Source organism: Acomys russatus, chromosome 32 (assembly GCF_903995435.1).
Source record: "Acomys russatus chromosome 32, mAcoRus1.1, whole genome shotgun sequence".
In the NCBI taxonomy this organism is placed as follows: domain Eukaryota; kingdom Metazoa; phylum Chordata; class Mammalia; order Rodentia; family Muridae; genus Acomys; species Acomys russatus.
In genome coordinates this window covers 44,991,504-45,015,417 of record NC_067168.1, presented here as the reverse complement: position 1 = coordinate 45,015,417, position 23,914 = coordinate 44,991,504, and the positions used below count along the sequence as shown (strand labels likewise).

General features: G+C 53.8%; 1 protein-coding gene across 1 annotated transcript in view; it reads left to right on the top strand.

Annotated features, from left to right (window-relative positions):
• Scn5a (sodium voltage-gated channel alpha subunit 5) overlaps positions 1-23,914 on the top strand; it is an 88,278-nt gene that overhangs the window by 16,448 nt on the left and 47,916 nt on the right. The window contains exons 2-7 of the mRNA XM_051140000.1: positions 301-626; positions 2,817-2,935; positions 11,637-11,726; positions 12,927-13,055; positions 19,819-19,910; positions 23,301-23,531. Of these exons, the coding sequence (XP_050995957.1) occupies positions 354-626; positions 2,817-2,935; positions 11,637-11,726; positions 12,927-13,055; positions 19,819-19,910; positions 23,301-23,531 (934 nt within the window). The 5' untranslated portion in view covers positions 301-353. The remainder of the gene's footprint in view (positions 1-300; positions 627-2,816; positions 2,936-11,636; positions 11,727-12,926; positions 13,056-19,818; positions 19,911-23,300; positions 23,532-23,914) is intronic.

Below are 23,914 nucleotides of genomic sequence, written 5' to 3'. Positions count from 1 at the left end.
GGCACACAACACTATCGTGATGGCACTGGTGTTCAGATGCAAACACTGAGGCAGGAGGGAGGACAGCTTCAGTGCCACTACACACACACACACACACACACACACACACACACACACATCACAGTGGAGGGCACCACAAGTGTGCACCCCAGCTACTGCCAATCGTTTGCCTGTGCAGCAACTGGCTACTGGGGACCCTGTGCACATTGGCGAGCCGTGTCCTTTCTGGCCCCGCACAGCTCGCTGACCACCCTGCTTTCTGGCAGTGCGCCCCATCACACCCATGTCTCTGTCTTCCAGCGTCCCTCCAGGCAGCCTGAGGACAGCCTGTGCCCCAGAAGCAGGATGAGAAGATGGCAAACTTCCTGTTACCTCGGGGCACCGGCAGCTTCCGTAGGTTCACCCGGGAGTCCCTGGCGGCCATCGAGAAGCGCATGGCAGAAAAACAAACCCGAGGTTCGGCCACCTCACAGGAGAGCAGAGAGGGCCTGCCGGAGGACGAGGCTCCCCGGCCCCAGCTGGATCTACAGGCCTCCAAAAAGCTGCCAGATCTCTATGGCAACCCACCCCGAGAGCTCATCGGGGAGCCCCTGGAAGACCTGGACCCTTTCTATAGTACCCAGAAGGTGACTTCCACCCCCTCAGGACCCTCCCCACCCTTCTAGGTGGCTCCTGGGAAGGCGGGCTCTGCTCATTGGAGTTCTGTGTGGGACTGGCTCCCCTCGGCTTTTGGGAATGACTCACCATTGATCTGTATTTCAGAGTTCTTAATTTTAGAGTTCTGGGGTAAAGACATAAATCATGCTGTTTGAACCCCTAGCAGGGGTAGGAGGACAACTGAAACGGTATCTTCTTGTATAGGGCTTTGGTACATACCTCTGGGGGATTCCTTCCTGTCCCCAGACATGTGGGTGTTTGGAATGAAGCCCTGAGTGGTCCCCCTCTTAATTAAAAGTGGGATGTGCCCCTACCATCCTCCTAGCAGCTCAGAGGATTAGCCAGGCCTAACCCTCAGGGCCAGCAGGCTCAAGCTGAGCCACAGTTGTAGTCTCCTGGGCCTGAAGGCCTTCCCTGAACCACAGAGGCCATGGGAAGGCTCAGGGGGTGAAGAGGCCATGGCTGCTGAGGCACGGCATGGTGAGGAACACTTGTTCTGCCATTGTTGCTCCTGGGGAGAGGAAAGGGAGTGTTGTGTCTCCACAAGGCCCTGCCCTGGCCTACTCTTCAGGCCACAGGTCAACATCTTGCACCAAACAAAGTGACAAGACACATGGGGCTCCCACAGAGGGCAGGCTGCCCACACAACTGTCCACACCTTCTGGGCCGAATTGTGGGGGCGTTGGTGGCAGAAGGACAGGCTGGAATCTGGAGGAAGGCTTTTCTGTGAAGGCCAGGGTGGCCATCGGAGTTGCTGTGGTCAGCTCCAAGCTAAGGGCAGAGCAACATAAGTGCAGTCAGTGTGAGAGCCTGTGTGGCAAGTGTGCAACTCTGTGTCTGTCACCATGGTTGAGACTGTGTTTAGGGGACTAGGAGCCTGAGTATGTGTGTCTGTGCATGGGCTCATGTGTGATCAGGTGTGGGTATAAAGGGACACACACACACACACACACACACACTCCGTTTATACAGACCATCAGGAGAGCTGACCTGAACCCTACTGGACTCTGAGACTTCCAGAACTTCTACCCAGTTCAAGTGACTGGAGTAGTCAAGGTTGGGTTTAAGTGTGAGAATTATGGCCAAAAGGTGCAGTTGTGTGAGTGAGTGAGTGAGTGAGTGAGTGAGTGAGCGATTGAGTGAGTGAGTGAGTGAGTGTGTGAGTGAGTGTGTGTGTGAGTGAGTGTGTGAGTGAGTGTGTGTGTGAGTGAATGAGTGAGTGATGTGTGAGTGAGTGTGTGAGCGAGTGTATGAGTGAGTGAGTGAGGGAATGAGTGAGTGTGAGTGAGTGTATGAGTGAGTGAGTGAGGGAATGAGTGAGTGAGTGTGTGAGTGAGTGAGGGAATGAGTGAGTGAGTGAATGAGTGTGTGAGTGAGTGAGCGAGCGAGTGAGTAGACTTGGGTTGTGATAGGTCAGAGCTGACAGATTTGGGATTAGAGTTAAGGACATGGCTGAGAGTGAGTCCAGGTCACCATGACAGGAACAGAAAGGATTAGATTGGAGTCAGATGACACCAGTAGTGATCATGGCACAGTCAGTGTGGGCAGAGCCTAGGACACCATTACACACACACAAACACACACACACACACACACACACACACACACACACACACACACACACCAGAATGCTTGATCAAAGATTTGCTCAGTGCCCTAGATTCCATCCTGCTTCCATTGCTGACCATGGCTACACGGGCTGGAGTCTCACAGGCTGGCACCTCACAGGCTGGCACCCCCACCCTGTCCCACCGCCAAGGTTAAGTAGATCGTTGTGCCATCCACTCAGCCCATGAAGATGAGCGATCTCAGATCTCAGACGCCTGCCATGTTTCTGTCATGCTGGCTGCCTTTGGCTCTGGCTTCCACTCGGCAGCCTCAGGCTCCCATAGCTCCCCGCCCCGTTATGCCAGACAGGCAGAGATCGTCTAGAAACGAAGGAAGCCTCTCAAAGCCGGGCCACCCTGGGATGCTCATAACCCTGCGTGTGAGAGGGAGACACTAGGTTGAGTGCAAGTAGGAGGCTGACCTTTGCCCAACCCGGGAAAACTCTGGGTGACGACTGTTCAGCCTCTTTTCCCCTCCTCACGCCATAGCCATGACCTGAGGACACTAAGATGTCAGCCGCCTCTAGACTTAACATCCCCTCTTGTCCACAGACCTTCATCGTGCTGAATAAGGGCAAAACCATCTTCCGGTTCAGTGCCACCAACGCCTTGTACGTCCTCAGCCCCTTCCACCCCGTGCGCAGAGCGGCTGTGAAGATTCTGGTACATTCATATCCTTTGCTGTTAATTCCTGTTGCCTGCCATCTGTCCTGAGGTAAATACTGGTGCTGAACTCAGGCGAGGGTGGTGTTGAGTGTCCTCACTGCTCCTGGGACAAGCGACGCGGTCATCGGTGGCAGCCGATGAGAGAAATAGAACCCTGACCTCCACCCTAGACACGGCGAGTCGGCACCTGCATTTTAACAAGATCCCTAAGGGTTCTGGAGGTGTGGGGGAGTTTGAGAAGCCCTCACATCCCTCTGCTGCTTCAAGAGAAAAATCAGCCTTGAAGCTAAGGATGGGGGATTTCCAGAAGCAGTGATATTCCTGTCTCTCATGGCTCTAAGTGTCCTCACCCACCGCCAGCCCTGAGCCCTCCTCCTGCTGCTGCCCCTTGCAGGGACCCAGCCAAGGAAAAGCCATTTCTTGTTTTTTGTTTTTTAAGCCTCTAGTTTTTGTCTCACGTGGGCATCTTTCGAAGGAGGCAGCGCTGGCTTCTGAACTAGGTGTTGACAAATGTTTGCAGTTTGAGAGCTTCTCAAAGAACTCTGGTTAGCATCCAATTACATAAACCGCAGCCTAAAAATGCTTCCTGCCTGCTAAGAGCTGTTGGAATTGAGCAGTGAGACGGAGGGACATAGTGCCAGGCCAGTGTTGGGGTCCTCGTGCCGGCAGCACCTGAGGAGGGGTACCACTCCTCTGGATCTCGTTCCTGAGTTATATCTATGTGCTTGTTGCATTTGTGTGTCTGGGGAGTGTGGAGGCCGGAGGACAAACTGCAGGATTCTGTATTCTCCTTTTGCCATGTGGGGGCCAAGGAGCAAAAACGGGTGGTCAGGCTCCATGCCTTTGCAGCCGAACCAGCTCGCTGGCCCAGTCATCTCTGGATTTCAGGAAAGGGACCTGAGTATGGAGTCACAGAGGAACGGTGGTGGTGTCCACCAACACAGGCATCCAGGCTACCTTGGCCACCGTTGGCTGTGGCCAGTGCCGTTGTTCTTTGGTTGGTTGGTATTGGTTTTCTGTTGTTTTTGATTTTGTATTATTATTACATTCATTTGTTTATTTGCTTGTGGTGGTGTTGGGGGAAGCATGCACACAACATGGTGTGTATGTGGAGGTCAGGAGGCAAAACCCAGTGTTCTGTTTCCAGCATGTGGAGCGGGGTATCGAACGCAGGTCATCAGACTTGGCTGCAAGCACCGTAACCCACTGAGCCAACCCCTAGGCCCAGAAGCGCCTATTGTTAATCCCAGTTATGTTGCTGAGCTCTGGGTGTGGTGAACTGGGTGTACAGAGCTCCCCAGGCCCTCCTGAGCCACATCCACCCCTGAACAGGTATTTCCTCTTCAGAGAACTCCGAAAGAGTGATAAGGTAGCTACAAAGTCGACATTCCCTCCAGAGTGTGGTCACAGCTTTGTAGGAAAAACAGAGCTGAAGGAGAAGAAAAAAAAAACGGTTTCCTCAGGGCTGGTCTCTAGCCTGCCGTAGGGGTGTGGCCACCCGGAAAGCATCCTCCTAGTTCACTCAAGGCTGCTTCTCCAGGTATCTAACCAACCCAACACTGTTTGGCAGCCACAGAAATCTCCAGGGATGTAGCCCGGGTCCCGTGGTTCTCTCTAGGCGCTGGCCTGACTTGCAGATGAGAAACTGAGAACATGTGGATGAGGAAGACAGCAGGGATATTGGGGTCCTCAGCCCAGCTAGAGGTGCACTGAGTGGTGGCTCTGAGGCTGTGAGTTGCTGGCCCTGTCTGGTAAGACTAGCCTTGAGGCCCTGAGCTGCCTGTGGGGCCTCCCCCAGGACAGCTACCCCAGGGAAGTCTGTGAGGCCCTACCCTAGGCTGTGCGGCTGCCACAGCACTCCATTACCCGGGGATGGGCTGATGGCCCCTGTCAGTGCCACCTAGTGGAAGAAGGGCTAGATTTGTGATGTTTTCAAGCCTAGCCACCCAGCCTGGCCAGCTCCCAGTGTCCCCAGTGTGGTGGAGCACCCACAGGGCCGTCCAGCACCACCAGGATTTCCCGGAAACTGCAGAACCCTGGGCCCTGCCTGGGGACCTGCGTTTCGTTGTTCCACCTGTCTGGATGCAAGAGTCACTCAGGAAGTTTGTTTAAAATTAAGATTCTTGGGCCTTTCTGGACTCAATCACCTGAAGAATAGGACTCTGCGAGCTCTCTACTGATGCCTTCTGGAAAGTTGAGAGCCATTTCACACCTCATAAAACGTTTCAAACTTATTTTAAACTTTAAAATTCTCTGTGTGTGTCTCTGTCTCTGTCTGTCTGTCTGTCTGTCTGCCTGCCTCTCCCCACCCCCTCTCTGTGTGTGTCTCCTACATGGGGGTAAGTATTTGTAGATGTCCACTCCCCCTGAAGCTGCAGTTACGGATGGTTGTGTGCAACATGAATGTTGTAAATAACTTCAGGTCCTTTGCAAGAGCAGTGTGCACTTTTAGCTGCTGAGCTGTCTCTCCAGCCCATAAAACTTATGTTAAAGTCTGTGATTCCTCGATTGACTTTTTTTTTAGCATATTTCTAAGGCTGCACAATCATCCCCACTACTTACTTCTAGATGAATTTCATCGCCCCCCCCCCCAGATCAAGCTCAGCTGTGCCCATTAGTAATCACAGTGCAGCTCTTTTTGAGAAAGGGGCTCACTGGGTAGCCCACGAAGGCCTGGAATTCATAGAGACCCACCTGACTTTTGACTGCTGGGAGTAAAGGTGTGAGTGCCACGCCTGGCAACACAAAGCAATTCTGCTGGGAGTTTTAGGCTTTGGTGGAGGCTTTTCCTGCCTGCCCCAGGTTGACCCAGAACTCTGAGAGGCCTCCAGCCTCCACATCTGGACGAAGGTGCCCTGGCTCACAGTGAACAGTCTACACTCACACTTTCAATGAGAAACTTCACTGTGCTTAAATTTTCACATCCATTCAAATACCCTCTACGTGTGTGCATGTGCAGAGTGTGTGTGACAGTCTTTGGAGGCTGGGCAGGGACAAGCTTAGAGGGACAAGAATACATCCTGATCTCCTGTGGCACTTCTGTTTGGCTCAGCTCTTTGTTCTGAGCTTGTGGTGTATCCCTGGGAAATGGCTGGAAAAGTAAATATGGGCACGTAGAATTGGTTTGTTCCTATGTATTTTTATTATAACCCCGCAGAATGTGTTCCTGCCACGATTAAATAAAAGAAACTAACGGAACTCCGAATTCCACTGCAGTCACATTCAGGGAGACCTCATGTTCGTGCCAAGAAGCATTTGTCTTCCTTGGTGCCCAGGAACTGCTCACAAAACCCTCCCACGTTTCTCTACCAGATTCAAATGGGCAATCAAATTAAGTGTGTGTGTGCACACGCGCATGTTCAGTGAATAGCACAAATCATGACAGTGCCCACCCATGGTTAATTCCCTTCTTTTGGGGAGACATGGTTCCTGGAGCTGAAGACTTAGTAGCCCAAGGGTCAGGCAGTCTCTGTTGTTGCACAGGCAGTCTCTGCTGTTGCACAGGAGGTCTCTGCTGTTGCACAGGCAGTCTCTGCTGTTGCACAGTCAGTCTCTGCTATTGCACAGGAGGTCTCTGTTGTTGCACAGGCAGTCTCTGTTGTTGCACAGGTGGTCTCTGTTGTTGCACAGGCAGTCTCTGCTGTTGCACAGGAGGTCTCTGCTGTTGCACAGGCAGTCTCTGTTGTTGCACAGGCGGTCTCTGTTGTTGCACAGGCAGTCTCTGCTGTTGCACAGTCAGTCTCTGCTGTTGCACAGGCAGTCTCTGTTGTTGCACAGGTGGTCTCTGTTGCTGCACAGGCGGTCTCTGATGTTGCACAGGCAGTCTCTGCTGTTGCACAGGCAGTCTCTGTGTTGCACAGGAGGTCTCTGCTGTTGCACAGGCAGTCTCTGTTGTTGCACAGGCAGTCTCTGCTGTTGCACAGGCAGTCTCTGTTGTTGCATTGCACAGGCAGTCTCTGCTGTTGCACAGGCAGTCTCTGCTTGTTGCACAGGCAGTCTCTGCTGTTGCACAGGCAGTCTCTGCTGTTGCACAGGTGCAAGTCTCTGTTGATGGCACAGGAGGTCTCTGTGTTGCACAGGCAGTCTCTGTTGTTGCACAGTGGTCTCTGTTGTTGCACAGGCAGTCTCTGCTGTTGCACAGGAGGTCTCTGCTGTTGCACAGGCAGTCTCTGTTGTTGTACAGGCGGTCTCTGTTGTTGCACAGGCGTCTCTGCTGTTGCACAGTCAGTCTCTGCTGTTGCACAGGCAGTCTCTGTTGTTGCACAGGTGGTCTCTGTTGCTGCACAGGCGGTCTCTGATGTTGCACAGGCAGTCTCTGTTGTTGCACAGGCAGTCTCTGTGTTGCACAGGAGGTCTCTGCTGTTGCACAGGCAGTCTCTGTTGTTGCACAGGCAGTCTCTGCTGTTGCACAGGCAGTCTCTGTTGTTGCACAGGCAGTCTCTGCTGTTGCACAGGCAGTCTCTGTTGTTGCACAGGCAGTCTCTGCTGTTGCACAGGCAGTCTCTGTTGTTGCACAGGCAGTCTCTGCTGTTGCACAGGAGGGCTCTGCTGTTGCACAGGTGGTCTCTGTTGTTGCACAGACGCTCTCAGTTGTTATAAGGAAATCTTTGCCAGCATTTTAACTGTGAGGCTAGGAGAGGGTGTTTGGGACAATGACAGGATTGAAGATGTTCTGCTGTGCGCAGGGCAGTAGATCTGGCCTTTGCTTCTGCCCACACAGAAGGACCAGCTTGATGTTGGTCTGAAACAGCAGCACAAACAGATGTGTCCTGGCTGGGACTTCAGTCTGGTGTTGGCCTATACTGGGCTCCTTGGAGTCTTGGGGTGCTTAGAGAGGAGGCCTAAAGACGAGATAGGGAGAGATGGCACTCATGGTACACAAAAAACTAGCGCGAGAGCCATCCCCCAAACCAAGGAAGCCAGATGAAGCTTTAGGGGTGCCAAATGGAAGAAGGACCGGAGCTGGTGCACCACAACCCAGGTCATTTTCAGATCTAGAAAACCTAGACAGTGTTCCAGAGCTTCCCTCATGGTAATGTTCAACTTTGTGCTTGCCTTTCTAGCTACATCCGTGAGGGTGTCCACATCAGCCTGTCCATACAGTCACTCTCTATAGAGATGCCTCCTTTCCGCTCTGAGGAGTTGTGAGTGGTCAACTCAGAGTGGGGTCTGTGAGCTCAGTCTATGCTGTGTTACCAGGACTGTCTGGGATGACTGCTTGCTGAAAGAGCTGAGTAGCCTTATATGCCTCCTCCAGGAGGGCCTCCTGGTCAGCCGCTCTTCTGTCATAATGTCCCATTCTGTGATGTTTCAGGGACATAGCTCGACTGTCACTTACTTGTAGCCTGGTGACATTTTTTTTTTCCTTTAAATGACACATAATAAAGGCTGCAGAGGTGGCTCAGTCAGTAAAGTACTTCCCTTGCAAGCGTGGGGTCCTGATCTTAATCTCCAGAATTTATGTAAAAAGACTGGACATAGTGGCACAGTTGCGATCCCAGCACTAAGGGGGCAGAGACAGGCGGATCCCTGGAGCTCTCTGATAAGCCAGCCTAGGCCACTTAGCAAGCTCAAGGTCACCCAAGATCGTCTCCTGCCTCATCACCCACACATGTACATGTGTGCCGGCACACATATGCATGCACAAAAAGGACATAATTTCCTTGCCCCTCCTGTGTGGCACTCTCCTGGCACTTCACAGAGCCCGTCACTGGGTTGGTTCTTGTACAGCACCGTGGTGGTAAGGAATAGCGTGCTTGTTGTCAAGCGAGGGTTGAAGGGGTGCAGCTGGCCTGAAATTCTTCATTCCAGAGGCAGGAGAGTGGACCAGAGGACACCTCAATTCCTTCCTGCACAGAGGCTGCGACAGAGGCGGCTCCTCACCCTGGGGTGGGGTGGGGTGCAGATGGGGCTCCGTCCTCCGTCACTGTTGTCTCTGTGCCAACTCCTGGTGTCACATGTTAGCTTTGCAGAGCGCACCCATCATTTCACAGCTCTGGAGGCTCTCGCTGTGTGGAAATCAAGGCGTCGGTGGGCTTCACGTCTCTTTCTGGAGGCTCCCGGGGTGAGGTGGTTTTCTAAGTTTTTCTCTTTCTGCGGGCCTGTTTCATATTCCTGAGCTCGTGATCTTCTGTGTGTGAGTGTGCAGTGGCCAATCAGGAGCTTTAGACCGTCCTGCCCATTTTTGTCATACTGCTTCCTGCCTCAAGTATCTAAGTTGGGTCACACCTGCAATGCCGTTTCATTTCACGTTTGCCATTTCAATGAACAGAGTGCCGGCTACCAGGGACTCAGCAGTGGGCATCTTTGGGCAGTATCCTGCCTGCTACAGTGGCCTTCAACTTGACCGTTTTGTGCATGAGTTTTCCTATCTCTTCAGATGGATCTGAAGTTCCCACCTCTCAGGAGTCAGGCTGGATCACAGACAGAGCCTGGCTCCTAGGAGGGACCTCTGGGTGCACTTCAGAAATGCTGAGACCTTCCACAGTTCAGCAGAGAGCCCATGGGAGTGGAGGAAGCTGGCTGACGGGCTTGTTCACCCAGGGAGAGATGTTTCATCACAGAGCGTGGGTATGGAGATGCGTCAGGGTTAGGGATGGGATCCTGAGGGGAGTGTCTGAACCCTGAAAGGAAGATAGGCCTGGCCATGGCGACTGTTGTGACTGATTTCTGTCGCCGTGATAAAACGCTGGCCAGAAGCAGCAGAGGGGAGGAACAGGCTTGTTTCAGCCTATGCGTTACCGTCCATCACTGAGGGAAGGCAGGGCAGGAGCTTAGAGGCAGGAATCGTGGGGGACGCCGCTTGCTGGTTTGCACACAGGCTCTTGCCTTGCTAGCTTTCTTATATAACCCAGGACCAATACCTGCCCATGGGGTGCTGCTGCCCACAGCGGGCTGCGCCCTCCTACATCACCAATCCATCAAGACAGTTCTCCACAGCCATGCCCAGAGGTCAGTCTGATCTTGCAGTTCCTCAGCTGAGGCTTTCCTCTCATGGCTTGCTTGCGTTAAGTTGACAATTAAAGCTATTCAGGACAGTGGCCTTACAACAGCTGCATGGTACACTGAGGTAAGGACCCCAGGGCCTGAGGCAGTGCCCTCTCTGGCTGAGCAGTCCTATAGGCCAGCCCTAAATTAATGAACCAGCCCGATCGCCTGCCCCCCCCCCTTTTTGTTTTTTTGGTTTTTTTGAGATAGGGTTTCTCTATGTTATCTTGTGCGTGCTCTCTGTCTCTCTCTCTCTGTCTCTCTGTCTCTCTCTCTCTCAATGAAAAACTAGAGGAGTAACTATAAATGGGAGACTGCTTTTTTAATTAACTGAGTTTTCTAGAAGTCTGGGGGGTAAGAAGGACGTTTGCCTGGCTAGACTCCGCTCATACACACCGCAGAGCAGGCACCAGTAAGTGCCAGCCTGCGGTCAGGAGAATGGAACTGTACAAGGAGGCACAGGGGGTCTGCCCTTGGGAGTCACCATTTGGCAGCCATGTGCTCAGGGCTGAGGCTGGGCTGTGGTGTCCCAAGCCTGGAGGCTGCCATTGTAGGGGGGTAGGGGGGTCAATGCAGCCTCTCTGAGGTGGAGAGCGGATCTGTGAGTGCAGCCAGGCCTCTGGGGCACCCCAGCCCCTATGAGGCCTTGGGTCTGATCCTTACTCTTCCATCTTGCAGAAGCGAAGGGAAGAGTGGAGGCGGTCAGTCAGACCTTAGTCCAGCCTGAAGCAATGGCGAAGACACACACAGGCAGAGTCGGGGGATGGCGGTTTAGCTGATACCTGGGATCCCACAAAGATACGCAGGACACAATGCTAGTGTTCGTAGGGCCCTCTTTCTGACAAGAAGACAGATGGCTTGTCTTTCCGTGAGGAGCCACAGTCTAAAAAGGGAATACATGGCCCCTGGGGGTGTGAAGTAGCAACAGCCAAGGAGTTGGGGTGGTCTGCGAGCGCCGGGAGCTTCCCGCTGAGGGGCCTTTTGAAAGACAAGGAGAGCAGTGTGTTAGACTAGAGAGAGAGGCAAGTGCAGTGGCCGGAAGCACATGGAAAGTGCCCCCCCACCCCCGTGCATGCATGCACACACGCACATAGGTACATGCGCCCTAACCTGGGAGGTTTTTCTCCAGCTATGTTCTAGAGAGGGAACTTGAGACCCTGCCTGTCCTTCTGGCCTTCCCCAAAGTAAAGAGCAGTCCGCAAAGCTTGGCTCCCTCCTATGTAAGTAGGAGCAGGAGTCAAACCTAAGGTCTGGGGTGTCTTTTCATTCCATGCTGGGTCCCACAGAAAGCCCATCTGGTACCTGCTAAAACGCTTTGGGACAGGGTGGGCTCTGGCAGCAAGTACCTGGAGGGACAGAGTGCTCTGTAGAGTGGGCTTGGTGTGGAAAAGTTGCAGCACCTGGGGCGTCTTCACTGACCTGGCAGCGTTTGCCTGGCAGTGACAACACCAGGGCCAGCCGCTCAGCAGCTCTGGTGGCTTAGCTGACCTCCCCATGGATTTGTGTTGCCTCTTCAACAGTTTTCTTTAGAACCTGCCCTCCCTCCCCCGGTGGATTTGTGGAACTCTAGGCTTCCCGCAGCCCCTCCCATGGCTTTCTGTGGAACCCCTTCTGTGGATAAGGGGTCCCTTTATCTCTTGTGGGTAAGGCCTTCCCTGTGGGTCCCCTAACGTGGATCCGTCCTTAGGCTCTCCTGTGGCTTCCTTAACTCCACGCCACGCTCTTCAGCATGCTCATTATGTGCACCATCCTGACCAACTGTGTGTTCATGGCCCAGCATGAACCTCCGCCTTGGACCAAATATGTCGAGTGAGTATCTTCGAGGGCCTCTCTTCCAGCCCCATTCCTCCTCCTTTCTGTCCCATGCATGGGCCCCATCCCATGCCTAAGACGGAGGCTGTGGCCACGCCTGGAGTCCTACCCTGTGGAGAGTGGCCTCTGCCCTCTTGCCTTTCTCATGTATGTGCTTGTTCTAAGTGTGTGTCCTTAGAGGTAGAAGCCCTACAAACTTGCAATGTGTGGAATCCCTGTCATCCCCTGAAGAGGGACATGGCCAGACACTGTTACAAGATAAGCAAGCATCCTCTTCATTAGTGCCCCCCCCCCGCGGACAGCGGGGTCAGCACAGCCCCTGTCCCATTTGGCAGATGGGCAGACTGAGAACTGAGTTACATGGCAGCAGGTGGGAGAGGCTGGCCCACTCCCTGCTTTAGTACTACACTGCTGCCCTGGCCCCCAGCTTGAGAACACTGCTTCTGCTTTGTCCCTTCCTGAGGAAATGTCTGATTCCTCCAGGGTCTAAGCAGACTTGGCAGGCCCTTACCACACTCAGATCCTGGTTTATGGAAACCTCTAGAAGGTACAGCAGCCTTTCTTTATAAGAGTGGCTTGCACACAGGGCCGGGAGAGGTGTTGCTGCGGCTGTGCCTGGCTACTCTGAAGCCGGTTACTGCCCCTCTCCTGGGTCAGCCCTGGCACATGGGCACTTTGGATTCCTCAGGATGCTGTAGGCAGAAAGGACCCTACCAGCTTTATACGCTAGCAGGAAGGTCTGCAGCCCCAGCTAGAACCCTGGCCCTGTAGGTACTTGAGGGTGTCCCTGGTCCCCATTGCTAGTTACTGAGAGCCCACAAACATGGGTAAGGCTCAGTGACTCTCTCTTTCCATAATGTCCTATTGTGCATATCTGGTAGTCACTGTATGCCTGTGAACAACCCCCCCCCCCCCCAGGGATGGAGTGAGGGGAACATGGGGGTTTTCGGAAAGAAAGCCAAGCATCCCTCCAGACACGTGACAGTCTCTCTGTAAAGCAAATAGGCAGGTGGGCTTGCTGGCTGGATTTTTGGCCCGTACCTGCAGCCCTTACTAAAGCCTTCCTGTGGGCACAGCCCGTTGTGATGGCTCTGAGATGAGGAGCTGCCCAGGGCTCACACCATGTGACAAAGCTTAGGAACTCAGTCTGTGGGCTCCAGTCCCCCCTGAGAGCCCCTGCTGGCCTCTCCTCCCCAGGTACACCTTCACTGCCATCTACACCTTTGAGTCTCTGGTCAAGATTCTAGCGCGAGGCTTCTGCCTGCATGCCTTCACCTTCCTTCGGGACCCGTGGAACTGGCTAGACTTCAGTGTAATAGTCATGGCGTAAGTATCCAGTCCGTCTCATCGGGGTGCATCACACCCTGGCGCTGTGTAAGGTGGGAGTCAGGGCTTTCATGCCCCATGCCCCAGGCTCTCTGGGCTTCCTTGCTGTGGTTCACGTGAGCTACGCATGCTACCTGCCTTGCTCTATGGCAAGGTGAGGGCAGGATAGAGACTTACAGCTCGTCCTAGTGAGGCGAGGCAGGTCCATCAGGGGTCAAAGCGCTTGAGCACCCTGGCTCATCTGGGGACCGCGGCAGCCCCATTTTAAAGGGACATCGTTAATATTAATATTCTACATCTTGGTGTTTGGGCTAAGATCAAGTGAAGAGTCTACTCCGGGCATTTGGGAGGCTAAGGCTGAAAGATGGCTGAGTTTGAAGCCAACCTGGGCTGCGTAGTGCGTTTGAGGTGAGCCTGGCTTACCAAGACCCAGATGATGGGGGTGTCGATCCCCCCTTTAGCATCTTCTGTGCTATCCATCAAGAAACCCAGCCCCAGATCCCATTGTGACCAGTGACCTGGCATCATCGAGGTAATTAATAGTGAAACTGCAGTAGAGAAACCTGGGGACAGAGCCAGCTTCCCCTAGATCTTGTGCCAAGAGGACTCCCTGTTAGCATTGCTTAAAGCCACTGAGCCATGTCAAAGGATCCTCACAGCAGCCAAGGAGGTGTGCTGGAGGCAGCCAGCCATGCCTAGTCTTATAGATGACATAATCATCTATAAAGCACACGCTTCAAACTGCACATTCTCAATATTCTGATCCCCCCCATTCATCATTATCCTGGGCCATGGGCTGCAGTCTCTGGGCTGCAGATTAGATGCACCTCTTAGTCACACTTCTCCAGCTAGGACACTAGTGTCTGTAACAGAACACACGGCATTGTGACCCCAGACCTGCTGCAGCCCCAGCCGCAGCCTCAGCTCCTTTCTTAGGGGACACTTGAAGAGCTGTAGGCATTGAGGTGCTCCACCCCCCCCCCACCACCACCACCAGATATCACGAGCCAGGCACCTGACTCTATTGAGACAGCTGATCAGGGCAGAGCTGCTGTACTGAAACTCTTGGTCAGGAACTGAGCTAGCCGACCCTCTCTGTGAGCTGAGGACCCAGTGTGTCCTGGACTGAGCTCTGCAACTCAGCCAAGAGCAGGCACCGCAAGTCCACACTCGTCCAAGTCCTGGCCTCCCCGGTGCAGAAGAACCGGGTGGGATCAGAGACTCAGTTCAGTGCCCGCTTTCTTGGATTCTTGGGTGCACCTGAGCTGTGCTGTAAAGGAGAGCGAGGTGCGGGAGGAGCTGTTTCTGGGCATTTGTAAACTGACTCTGGGGCTCTCATTTTACGGATAGGGAAACAGGCTCAGAGACAGTATACCACCTACCTGAAGTGTAGAGTCAAGTCTGGGCAGAGCTGAATAAGCCAAGGAAAGAATGATAGAGGGTGAAATTGAAGGGTGGTATGTTGGAGGTAGACCATACTGTTTGTCCTCAAAGGTCAGATGAGAGCCAGACAGACTGATAACCACTAAGGGAGGTGAGCTTGCAGAGCTGTGAGGTGACGGAGCTAAACTGTGCGGACCACAGACTAGAGGAAAATGGGTAGAGACAGACAGGGGCTAGCCGTCTTACTTTCATAGCCAGAGGAGAGAACAGAGGCTGAGACCGGTGTCTGAGCAGAGCTGAGGGGCCCTGGTCAGTGCTGGGTGCTTTGAAGGTATGGCTGATGCGTTTTGCTTGTAACAGATGGGTGGGCAGCAGAGACTGCTGAGGGGAGGAAACAGCTGAAGGAGAAAGGGAGTCAGAAGTGCGTTTGGGGGATCCCCTAAGTGTGGAAGGGTGAGATGCAACAGGGTCATCCAGTCTGGAGTTTGGGAGCATGATCGAAGGTGGAGGCATCTGTTAGGAGCCATTGGGAAACTGAAGACATTGAAAGCCAGATAAGATAACCTAGGTCCAACCTGTAGATTGTTCTCCTGAGAAAGGAAGGCTGGGGCTGGAGAGATGGCTCAGCTGTTACGAGCACTTCCTGCTCTTCAAAAGCCTGGGTTCAAGTCCCAGCACCCATTTTGGCTCACAGCCACCTGCAGCCCCAGTTCCAGAGAACCTAGTGCCCTCTCCAGGCGTTTACAGGCACTGCACAAACATGGTGTACATTCACACTCACAGGCACACACATATACATAAAATAAATACTTTTTTTTTTTTTTTAAGGAATAGAGGGATTGGTGGGATGGCTTAGTGGTTAAGAGCACTGGCTCTTCTTCCAGGAGACCTGAATTCAATTATCAACCATCCCACAATGGCTTACAACTGTCTGTAACACCAGTTCCAGGAGATCTGATGTCTCCTGGCCTGTGTGTGTGCCAGGCACACAAGTGGTACACAGACACGCATATACGCAAAACACCCACAACTACATACATAAAACAGGAGGGGTGTGGCACACAAAGACTGGAGGGAACTGGCCAGCACAGGGGAAGACACCCAGGAGAGTGTACCCAAAGTCCAGCAAGGAAGAGCATTCAATGTAGACTATGCCAGGAGGAAGCTGGTGAAGGTGATGGCAGCAGATGGCTTGTTAGACTTGGGATGGTCACCGCTGCACCTGGCAAGGAGGTCGTGGTGGAGAGGGAGACTCTATGTCTGGGTAGAGACAGTCTGGGTGGGAGAAAGCATCGTGAAATACAGGTATCTAATTCATAGAGTTTCTGTGAACAAGACAGAAAATGTCGTGGTGGCCAGAGGAAAGTGAGGGTCAAGGAAGGACTTTGAAAGAAAAGAGACTAATGGAAATGGTCCTGAAGAGAGGGGGGCCCTCTGATGAAGGCAAGGAGGGGCCGAGGCACCTCAGGAACAAAGCCTTCAAGCATCCAGGTGCTGAGGTGGAGCGCTGACCTTCAGCTCAGGGACGGCCGGGTTCTGGCTGGAGATGGTGGTAGATTGACAGAGCTGATGAAGAGGGAAACAGGAATCTCTCTTCTGATTGCCTCTATTTTCTCTGTGAAATAAGAAGCAGGATCATCAGCGAGAACGGAGTCGGGGAGGCGAGTCTGGGGTTTGAGAGGGAGAACTTCTCAGAGACTGGAGGCTGCGCTGGCTAGGGGTTTGGAGTGCAGTGGCAGGCCCAGGCTCTGGCACTGGGGTCTTTGTGGGACGCAGCAGTGAGCACTGTTTCCCCAAACATGAAGAGCTTCAGGCCAGAGAGTGGCTAGCGTCTGCCTGGGCTCCACCTAACTTCTGCATCCTGGACCTATAGAAAATTACCATGGAGATGCTTGGGCAAGCCATCGCCCAGGACCAGCTCACCCTGAGCTGAGCCCTGGTGTTTTGAGGATGCTCTGTGTGGCCTTGTGGCCCCAGCAAGTCCTACAAGGTCTTTTCTCTTGAGGGAATCCCTGTCCCCTGCTTCCATGGAGTTCCACGGCCAACCACTCCTACACAGAACCACAGAGAAAAGAATGTGATGCACCTTCCTAATAAGCCCAGCCACACCTGTGCCAGGAACAAGTCTGACAGAGAAGCCCGACTCTATACTTGGATAGTCACCACATTTCTGAGCATCTAGAGATATGGCCTGTTCACTTCTGCCAGAGTTGGATGGACTGCTTCCCTTCACTAGGTCACTAGTCAAACCTGCCCCGCAGCTTTGATCGACATCCACTCTGCCTCATGAGAGCCAGCTAGTTCCTGCCTCTGTGATGCATTCTGCTATATTGAAATGTTCCCCAGGATGATCAAAGGCTCTTTGGTGGCACAAAGTTGAATGAACTAAAACCCAGCATCCAACCCTCCTTTTGCCTTTGTGGAAACTGAGGTTCAGAGAGAACCTACCTGCCCGTAGCGATGGAGTCAGCAGCTGTGCTGGGCCTGAACAACAGCGTCCCGGCTCCTAGCCAGGGATGGATGGGAGAGGCCCTTCCCCAGCTCACGCTCCTCGGACACCCCCACCCAGTTCAGAAGCTGGTGCAGGGGGTGCTGGGAACTTTGCCAGGCTCATATCACAACTCAACATCCAGAGATTGTCTCGCCCCCCCCCCAAAGCGGGGCATTACCTGCCAGTTAGCACAGCCTCCCGCCTTCTGGGGTTGTTATGGAAACCAAACCTGGAGGGAAAGGAGGGAGGGCACAGAGGAGGATGCCAGTCACCACAGGAGCTAACAGCGTGGGCTCCACTGTCTCGGGGGTAAGGGTGAGGCAGGAAGAAGGCCAACACGGGAGTTTCTCAGCCTCCAGAAGGCTGCCTGTGTGCTGGGGCTGGTATGACATTGTAGAATTCTCACTTGCCACCCTCTGCTCTTTCTATGGCGGGCCCGTGGTCCTACCCAGTCACCTGCCACTGGCCAACCAGGCTTGGGGTGGGGTGTTTGTCCATCTCTTGCCCATTCTATCCATGTCACTTCTGAAGCCAGCTCCCTCTCACGGAAGGGTCTCCTTTGCTCTGCCACCTTCAGGGGAGGGGAGGCCCCCAGAGAGGTCTTAGTGGAAACCTGCCATTCCCTGCTGGGAGGTACCAAGTAGTATGTAGGTAAAGTGAAACAGCAAGTAGCCATCTTGTGACATCATGGTCTCAGTCATACTCAGCTCTGGCTCCTTCTGCGAGACTTCCTCCAGGCCCAGGCTGGACATATTTCATCTCCAGCCATGTGGTGGTAAGCCTCCCGGGGCATAGCAGTGCATGCCCTGTGCTGTCACCAGCCTGTCCTTATCCCCTGGGGTCCTGGCTCCTTTCCTCTCAGCACTCACTGCTGAAGATGCAGCACTGTCTTCTTGGATTGTTGAAGGACTGGGTAGGCAGGTCCTTCCCCCAAGACACCAGCAGACAAACCAGGCTTTCAGGGGTTGGAGGAAAAAAGCAAGATGGCCAGTTCCCTCTCCCTTGCTTGTACCCAGATCTGCTTATTCGCTATATCCAAGAGACACGGCCTTGAAAGCGCTGAGGTGAGGGAGAGCAGCTGGCATCAGCGGCCACACCCACGACACCAGCGATGAAGATGGGTTTCTTGAACATCTGAGCCATGTTGTCCTCAGAATGGCAATGCCAGCAGTATTTCATGCTCAGCTGCACAGTCCTGTGGCAGTCTAGGCAGAGACCGGGAATAAAAGGATGGGACAGAGGACCCACCCTGGAGAAGAGAGGAGCTCCAAAGCTGCAAGAGCCTTATCAAATTAGCCATTGTCTAGGTGATTCTGCTCCCCCTCAGCAGATGATGGGATGTTATCTGACTGCTGTGTTGGAACTTGTAAACTGAAGCAAGCCTAGGGAATGGAGTGGAACCTGTGCCGCAGAACAGCCCTTGGGTAGCCAGACAAAGGAAGGCATGGGGAGTGACGTGGGATTAAGATGACAGCCGACATTCCCCAGGACCCTGTCACAGAGCCCAAGAGTGACCAGAGCCAGGCCAAGCTGGCCCTGCTGGCCCCAGGATATGGAGTCCCCTGACAACCGCACCTGTGGAAGTTCTCTGCAGGACTGTTGGGCAGAGCGAACGGGTTCGACACTCACCAAGCCCTGCAGGGCTGACGACCTGGCCTGACATCACCCAGACACCTGGGCCAGACACGCATCCTTTGTCAAACATCAGACACCTTCAGCTAAATGTCAAATGTCCTGAATGTGAGGTCTTTGGTTAAATATCACAGGCCGTTTGCCACTGTCCCTGTGGCCTTAGTCACGTACTGTGCATCCACATGTCCAATATCTTTGTGGTCAAGCGGCCTGCCCAGGGCATGCACAGCCTCGAGTTCTGCTTGGGAAGATCCCTGCCCCTTCTCCAGACAGGTGCCTTCTACACCCATGGAGGTCAACGAGGAGTTGCTGTCCAAGTTCGAGATGGGAGTCCTCTAGCCGCTCAGCCCTGCCAAGTGTTCCTCAGACCAGTACAGGACAGAGCCTAGGCCCTCCCTTCGCTCGGCTAAGACCTCCACCTCAGGACTGATTCCCACATGAGTTCTCATGCCATCTTCTTGTGACGTCACAGTCTATGACCACTCCCCTCACAGAGAGGGCTGCGGTACGGAAGAGCTGGTGGGCACTTCCCAGAGAGATCTAGTGCCCTCAGCCAAAGCTTCAGAGCCAGCCAAGTACAGTGATGTTGGGAGCTGGAAAAAAGAAAGAAAGAAAGAAAGAAACCTAGTGAGGCCAGAAGGCCGCATACTTCCAGCATTGCCACCTGGAGCCATCTCCCTCTACACACTAATGTGTCCCCAGCCTCAGACCTAGTCATGGAGTTTTATGTTCAGTCCCCAGAGTAGCTGCCTCCTAGCACCAGTTAATCTTGGGACCATCTTGGAGAAAGCCATTTGAGAGCTTGCTGCGCACACCCTTAAGACTCCTAGGCTGAGATCCTGTGTCAGGAGGAGGGGTCAGGAGGAAAGGCCAGGGGAGGACCCATGTGTACCACCTATCCCACAGTGGGACCCGGGAGATGGAGAGGGGGAGGGTTGGGGCACACTGCAGGAGAAGGGAGGGAGAGGGCGGGTACGATGCCCTTGGCTTTGTAACTTGCGGTAACTGTGGTTTGGTCCCACAGGTATGTATCAGAAAATATAAAGCTAGGCAATTTGTCGGCTCTTCGAACTTTCAGGGTCCTGAGAGCTCTGAAAACTATTTCAGTTATCCCAGGTAAGACCAGATCTGCCCACCGACCTCAGCCACAAGTGACTCTCTCTTTGTCTCCCCGCCCTCTCCTCCTCTGACCGTGTGTCTCCTGTCGCTGTGCTGTCATCACTGTGTCGTGTGTGTGTGACTTCTCCCTTGTTACAGATACACAACTGAATTTGTGGACCTGGGCAATGTCTCAGCCTTACGCACCTTCCGAGTCCTCCGGGCCCTGAAAACTATATCAGTCATTTCAGGTGAAAAAAAATCAGGTTGAACGCCAAGGCTGGAGGGGACGGACACGCCTGGGCCTTTCCAGCCACCTGGGAGCCAAGGCTGCCTCCCAGAAGGCCCTTCAGATGTGCCTGTCGCCAGAATACCTTTCCCAGAGCTGAGGCAGTGGAAGAACCTCTTCCCCCTGGAACCTCAGAATGGGCTCTGGGCTGTCCACCCCAGCCAAGCCCACTCTCAGACACCAGGCAGGCAGGAGCTCAAACAACCCATGGCCAGGCGGGGCTGACCCCCCAGGTCTCACCAAAATACTCAATTGTGCCTCCAACCTGAACTTAGCTGCTTTCCGAGTGAAAAGCTGGCAAGCCACGTACGTGCCCTGAGCAGGAAACCAAAAAGGACTGTGTTCGAGGGAACCGGCCTACCCGTAGCAGTCTTCTGCAACTGAATGCCACATCCCAGCCAGGTGTCCCGCATGGTGGCACGTGCAAGCCTCTGCCCCCCCACCCCACCCCACCCCCGTTGTATGACACAAAGCGTACTCTGTTGACAGGCATCATCGGACCTTGGCGTCCACCAGCCCTCGCTGCATGGCGCAGTAGAGGTTTAGCAAATTGTGCATGGTAGCCTCGGGAAGAAATCCTCCTTGACAGATGTTGGCAACTGTACCAGGGGCGGGGGTGGCGGGGAGGCGGGGAACCCAAGCCCAGACAGCCTCAGCAGTAACTGTTACACTTGTTCACGTGGGAGAGTACCCAGAAGCCCATGTGTGTGCAGAGTTTGGCGCTAAAGGTGATACCACTCACCTTGACCCCTCGAGCCTCTTACCCCCACTGTTTATCCCACTCTCCCCAGGTTAGCATGAGCTCAGACTCCCCCTATTTTATGGGCTTGTTCTGGAGGAGCAGTGAGCAGATCCCAAGAGCCCCTGTGTGAGTACGCTGTCCTCAGTACTAACTGGGCAAGGCGCTTAAGAAGGTGCCTAGAGGGCTGGGGGGATAGGGTGACTCAGTGGGTAAGTGCTGATAGCAGTCTTAAGGACCTGACTTTCGACTCCTAGAAGCTACATTTAAAAATCTGCTTCTAGTGGCCTGTGCCTGCACCCTCAGGCTGGGGAGGCAGAGACAGGCAGATCTTGGGGGCTTACCAGCCAAGCCAGTCTAGCAGAAATGGTGAGCTTCAGGCGCCATGAGAGACCCTGTCTCAAAAAATACGGTGCAGAGCATTAGAGAAAGGGAGCAGGTGCCTTAGAGCTACGAACCACCTGGACCAGAGAGTGCCTCTGCTCCTAGAGTACCGTGCTGGTGACCTCCAGGCCCGTTGCCACCCGCGGGGCATTAGGAGATGGAGACCCCTGGTTACAGGTTAATAATCTAATAAGCGGAGCTCCTGACCATTTTGTACTTAGACTAGATGTCAGAATGTCTCTCCTGACCCCAGACCCCACTTGATATGTGCACAGCAAGGCCACATCTTCCCAGTGTCCACCCTAGTTCCAAATCCCTGCCCAGAAGAGTCTGCAGTTTCAGCTGCCTGGGATGCTGAGCCAGGAGACAAAGGCCTGCCTGAGCTACATAGCGAGTTCACGGCCCGGCAGGGATCTTGCCTCCAAGTTTTAAAGTGCATAAAAGAACTGAGGAGGTAGAGACATACAGACGGCTCGCTTAGGGTTCAAGTTCGTAGCACTACAGAAAGGCACAAGGTAAAGAGGCATTAACAAGCCCTTTGAGGCCACGAGCAGCTAAGCCAGGCAACAGAAAGCAGCTCTCAGAGTGGCTCTAGAAAGTGGTGTTTGTAGCCTGAGGGAACGCAGCCTCAGCAGTGCCCAGGAGGAAGTCAGAGAGGGGCCACTCCAAACACCTGCAACTTGTTTGAAGCCATTCTTGACATACATGAACTCTGTCTTGGTTACCAGGGAAGGCTTTAAAGAGTGGTGACCTTTGCTGCTGTCTCCATAGGCCGGAGTTGCTTTGTCAGCCCCAAATAGAATATATTTGGGCCAAAGATCCTTTAGCCTGACTGTTGGGGTACAGTTCAAGGTGGGCATCCAAGCCACAGCCATCATGTGCCCCTAAAATGCATCTGTCTCCAAGCTAGAGGACCAGACCCCCACACATGTCTCCCACTAGGTGCTCAGAGTTCTCAACTGAAAAGGACACATGGGTCCCACTCTCACCCTCATCCCCACCCTCACCCCTACCCCACCCCCACCCACTGGGCAGTTGCCAACATATGCCAGGATGATTTCCATAGCGTCCCAAGTGCCAGAGCCCTGGGCAGGCAGCGGTGATGGTGACGTTGTGAGGAGGCTGTGCCCTCCTCTCTCTTGTCTGCCCATCACTGCTTCTCTGTCTCTGGGCCGTGGACACAATAGTCACAGGTGCTCCTAACACATTAATGGGCTGGACAGTGGGTGGAGCTTAACCTGAGGTCTGGCCGCTTTGGTGGGTGGTGGGGGCGCTGGGGCCCTGCTGCTGGGCAGGGGAGCCCCTTGCTCCTGATGCTCTGCTCGCAACTTGCCCTAGGACAGTAGCTGAGGGTCAGATGGGATGTGTGGACACATGCTTTTCTGTCACTCTGCTGTATGGCGCTGGCTTCTGCAAGGACTTGGAGTGTACAACTAACAGACCACAGCCACTCTGCTTCGGGGAGATGGGAGGGATGGAGAGGGCCCCAAGCGTCAGGGCAAATGAGGAAGAAGGGTACAGCCCAACCTAGTCCCTGCCTTCCCCCAAAGATGGCTCCACCCCCTTAGACATCACCCCAACCCTGATAAAAATTCCCCTAGAGCCCCATATCTGCCCTACACACTGGTGGGCCCCAGCCCTAGCCCAGACCCTGCCTTCCCTAGTTTCCTTCACATAATTGAAACCCTGTATCTCTAAGACAGCTGGTCCCAGCAGTAGAGCAGGAAGAAACCCCACCAGGAGCAGCTGTGTCTCTACCCATTTCCAGATCAGACTGAGGCCCCTGCATTAGCTTAAAATGGGTCTGGACTTCAGCTTCTTTTGCTGTGGGCTATGTTTAAAAAAGGCGAGACTGGGGACTTTGGGACCAGTCCCAACGGGACCCTAAGACACTTTCCATCCACTCTATGTCATGTATTCATACATTGGGCTAGTGGGGAATAAAGAGTTTTGAGCCACTCTGAAAACACAAAGCGGGGCTGAGGCCTTCACCCTTGCCAGTCAGGAGAGGCTCGGCTGAAGACTTTGCTCATTGGTCTTATAGGCCCAGAAAGAGAAAGCTTCCTTCACGTTCCCCCTGCCTTATGGTTGACATGCCTGGTGGCAGCCCCGTTCAGTGCAGGACTCAGGGAGGCCCTGTGCCCTTCGACAGGCCCAGCCTCCACCCAGAGGATCAGATCAGAGCAGCATGTCTGTGGGTGGCCTCACGCTCGGTCTCACTTTCCCCAGGCCTGAAGACAATCGTGGGAGCCCTAATCCAGTCTGTGAAGAAACTGGCCGACGTGATGGTCCTTACTGTCTTCTGCCTCAGCGTCTTTGCCCTCATTGGCCTGCAGCTCTTCATGGGCAACCTGAGGCACAAGTGCGTGCGGAACTTCACTGAGCTCAATGGCACCAACGGTTCTGTGGAGGCCGATGGCCTAGTCTGGGACTCTCTGGACCACTACCTCAATGACCCAGGTATGGACTCGACTGTGCCCCCAGAGAGAGCGCTGGGAGACCCATCAAAGCTCGGCGTCTCCCACCCAAACTTCACTAGTGGGCGGCAGGCAGGTCTCCAGGCCCGATCAACCATGGTTGGGACTCTAAGCTTGGGTTGTAATCCTCCTGGGCTCCCAGGCTAGCTGGAAAGATGGTATTTGAAAGATAGGATGGTATTTGAAAGGTAGGGAGATGGTTCAGTCAATAAATTGCTTGCTATTAGCATGGAGACCTGAAATCAACTCCTAATGCCTGCATTTAAAAGCCACTTGTGGTAGCGTGCACCTGAAACCCCAATGGTGGGAGGTGCAGGAGAGCCACTCACTTGCCAGCCAGGATACCCAAATCGGTGGCCTTGGTTC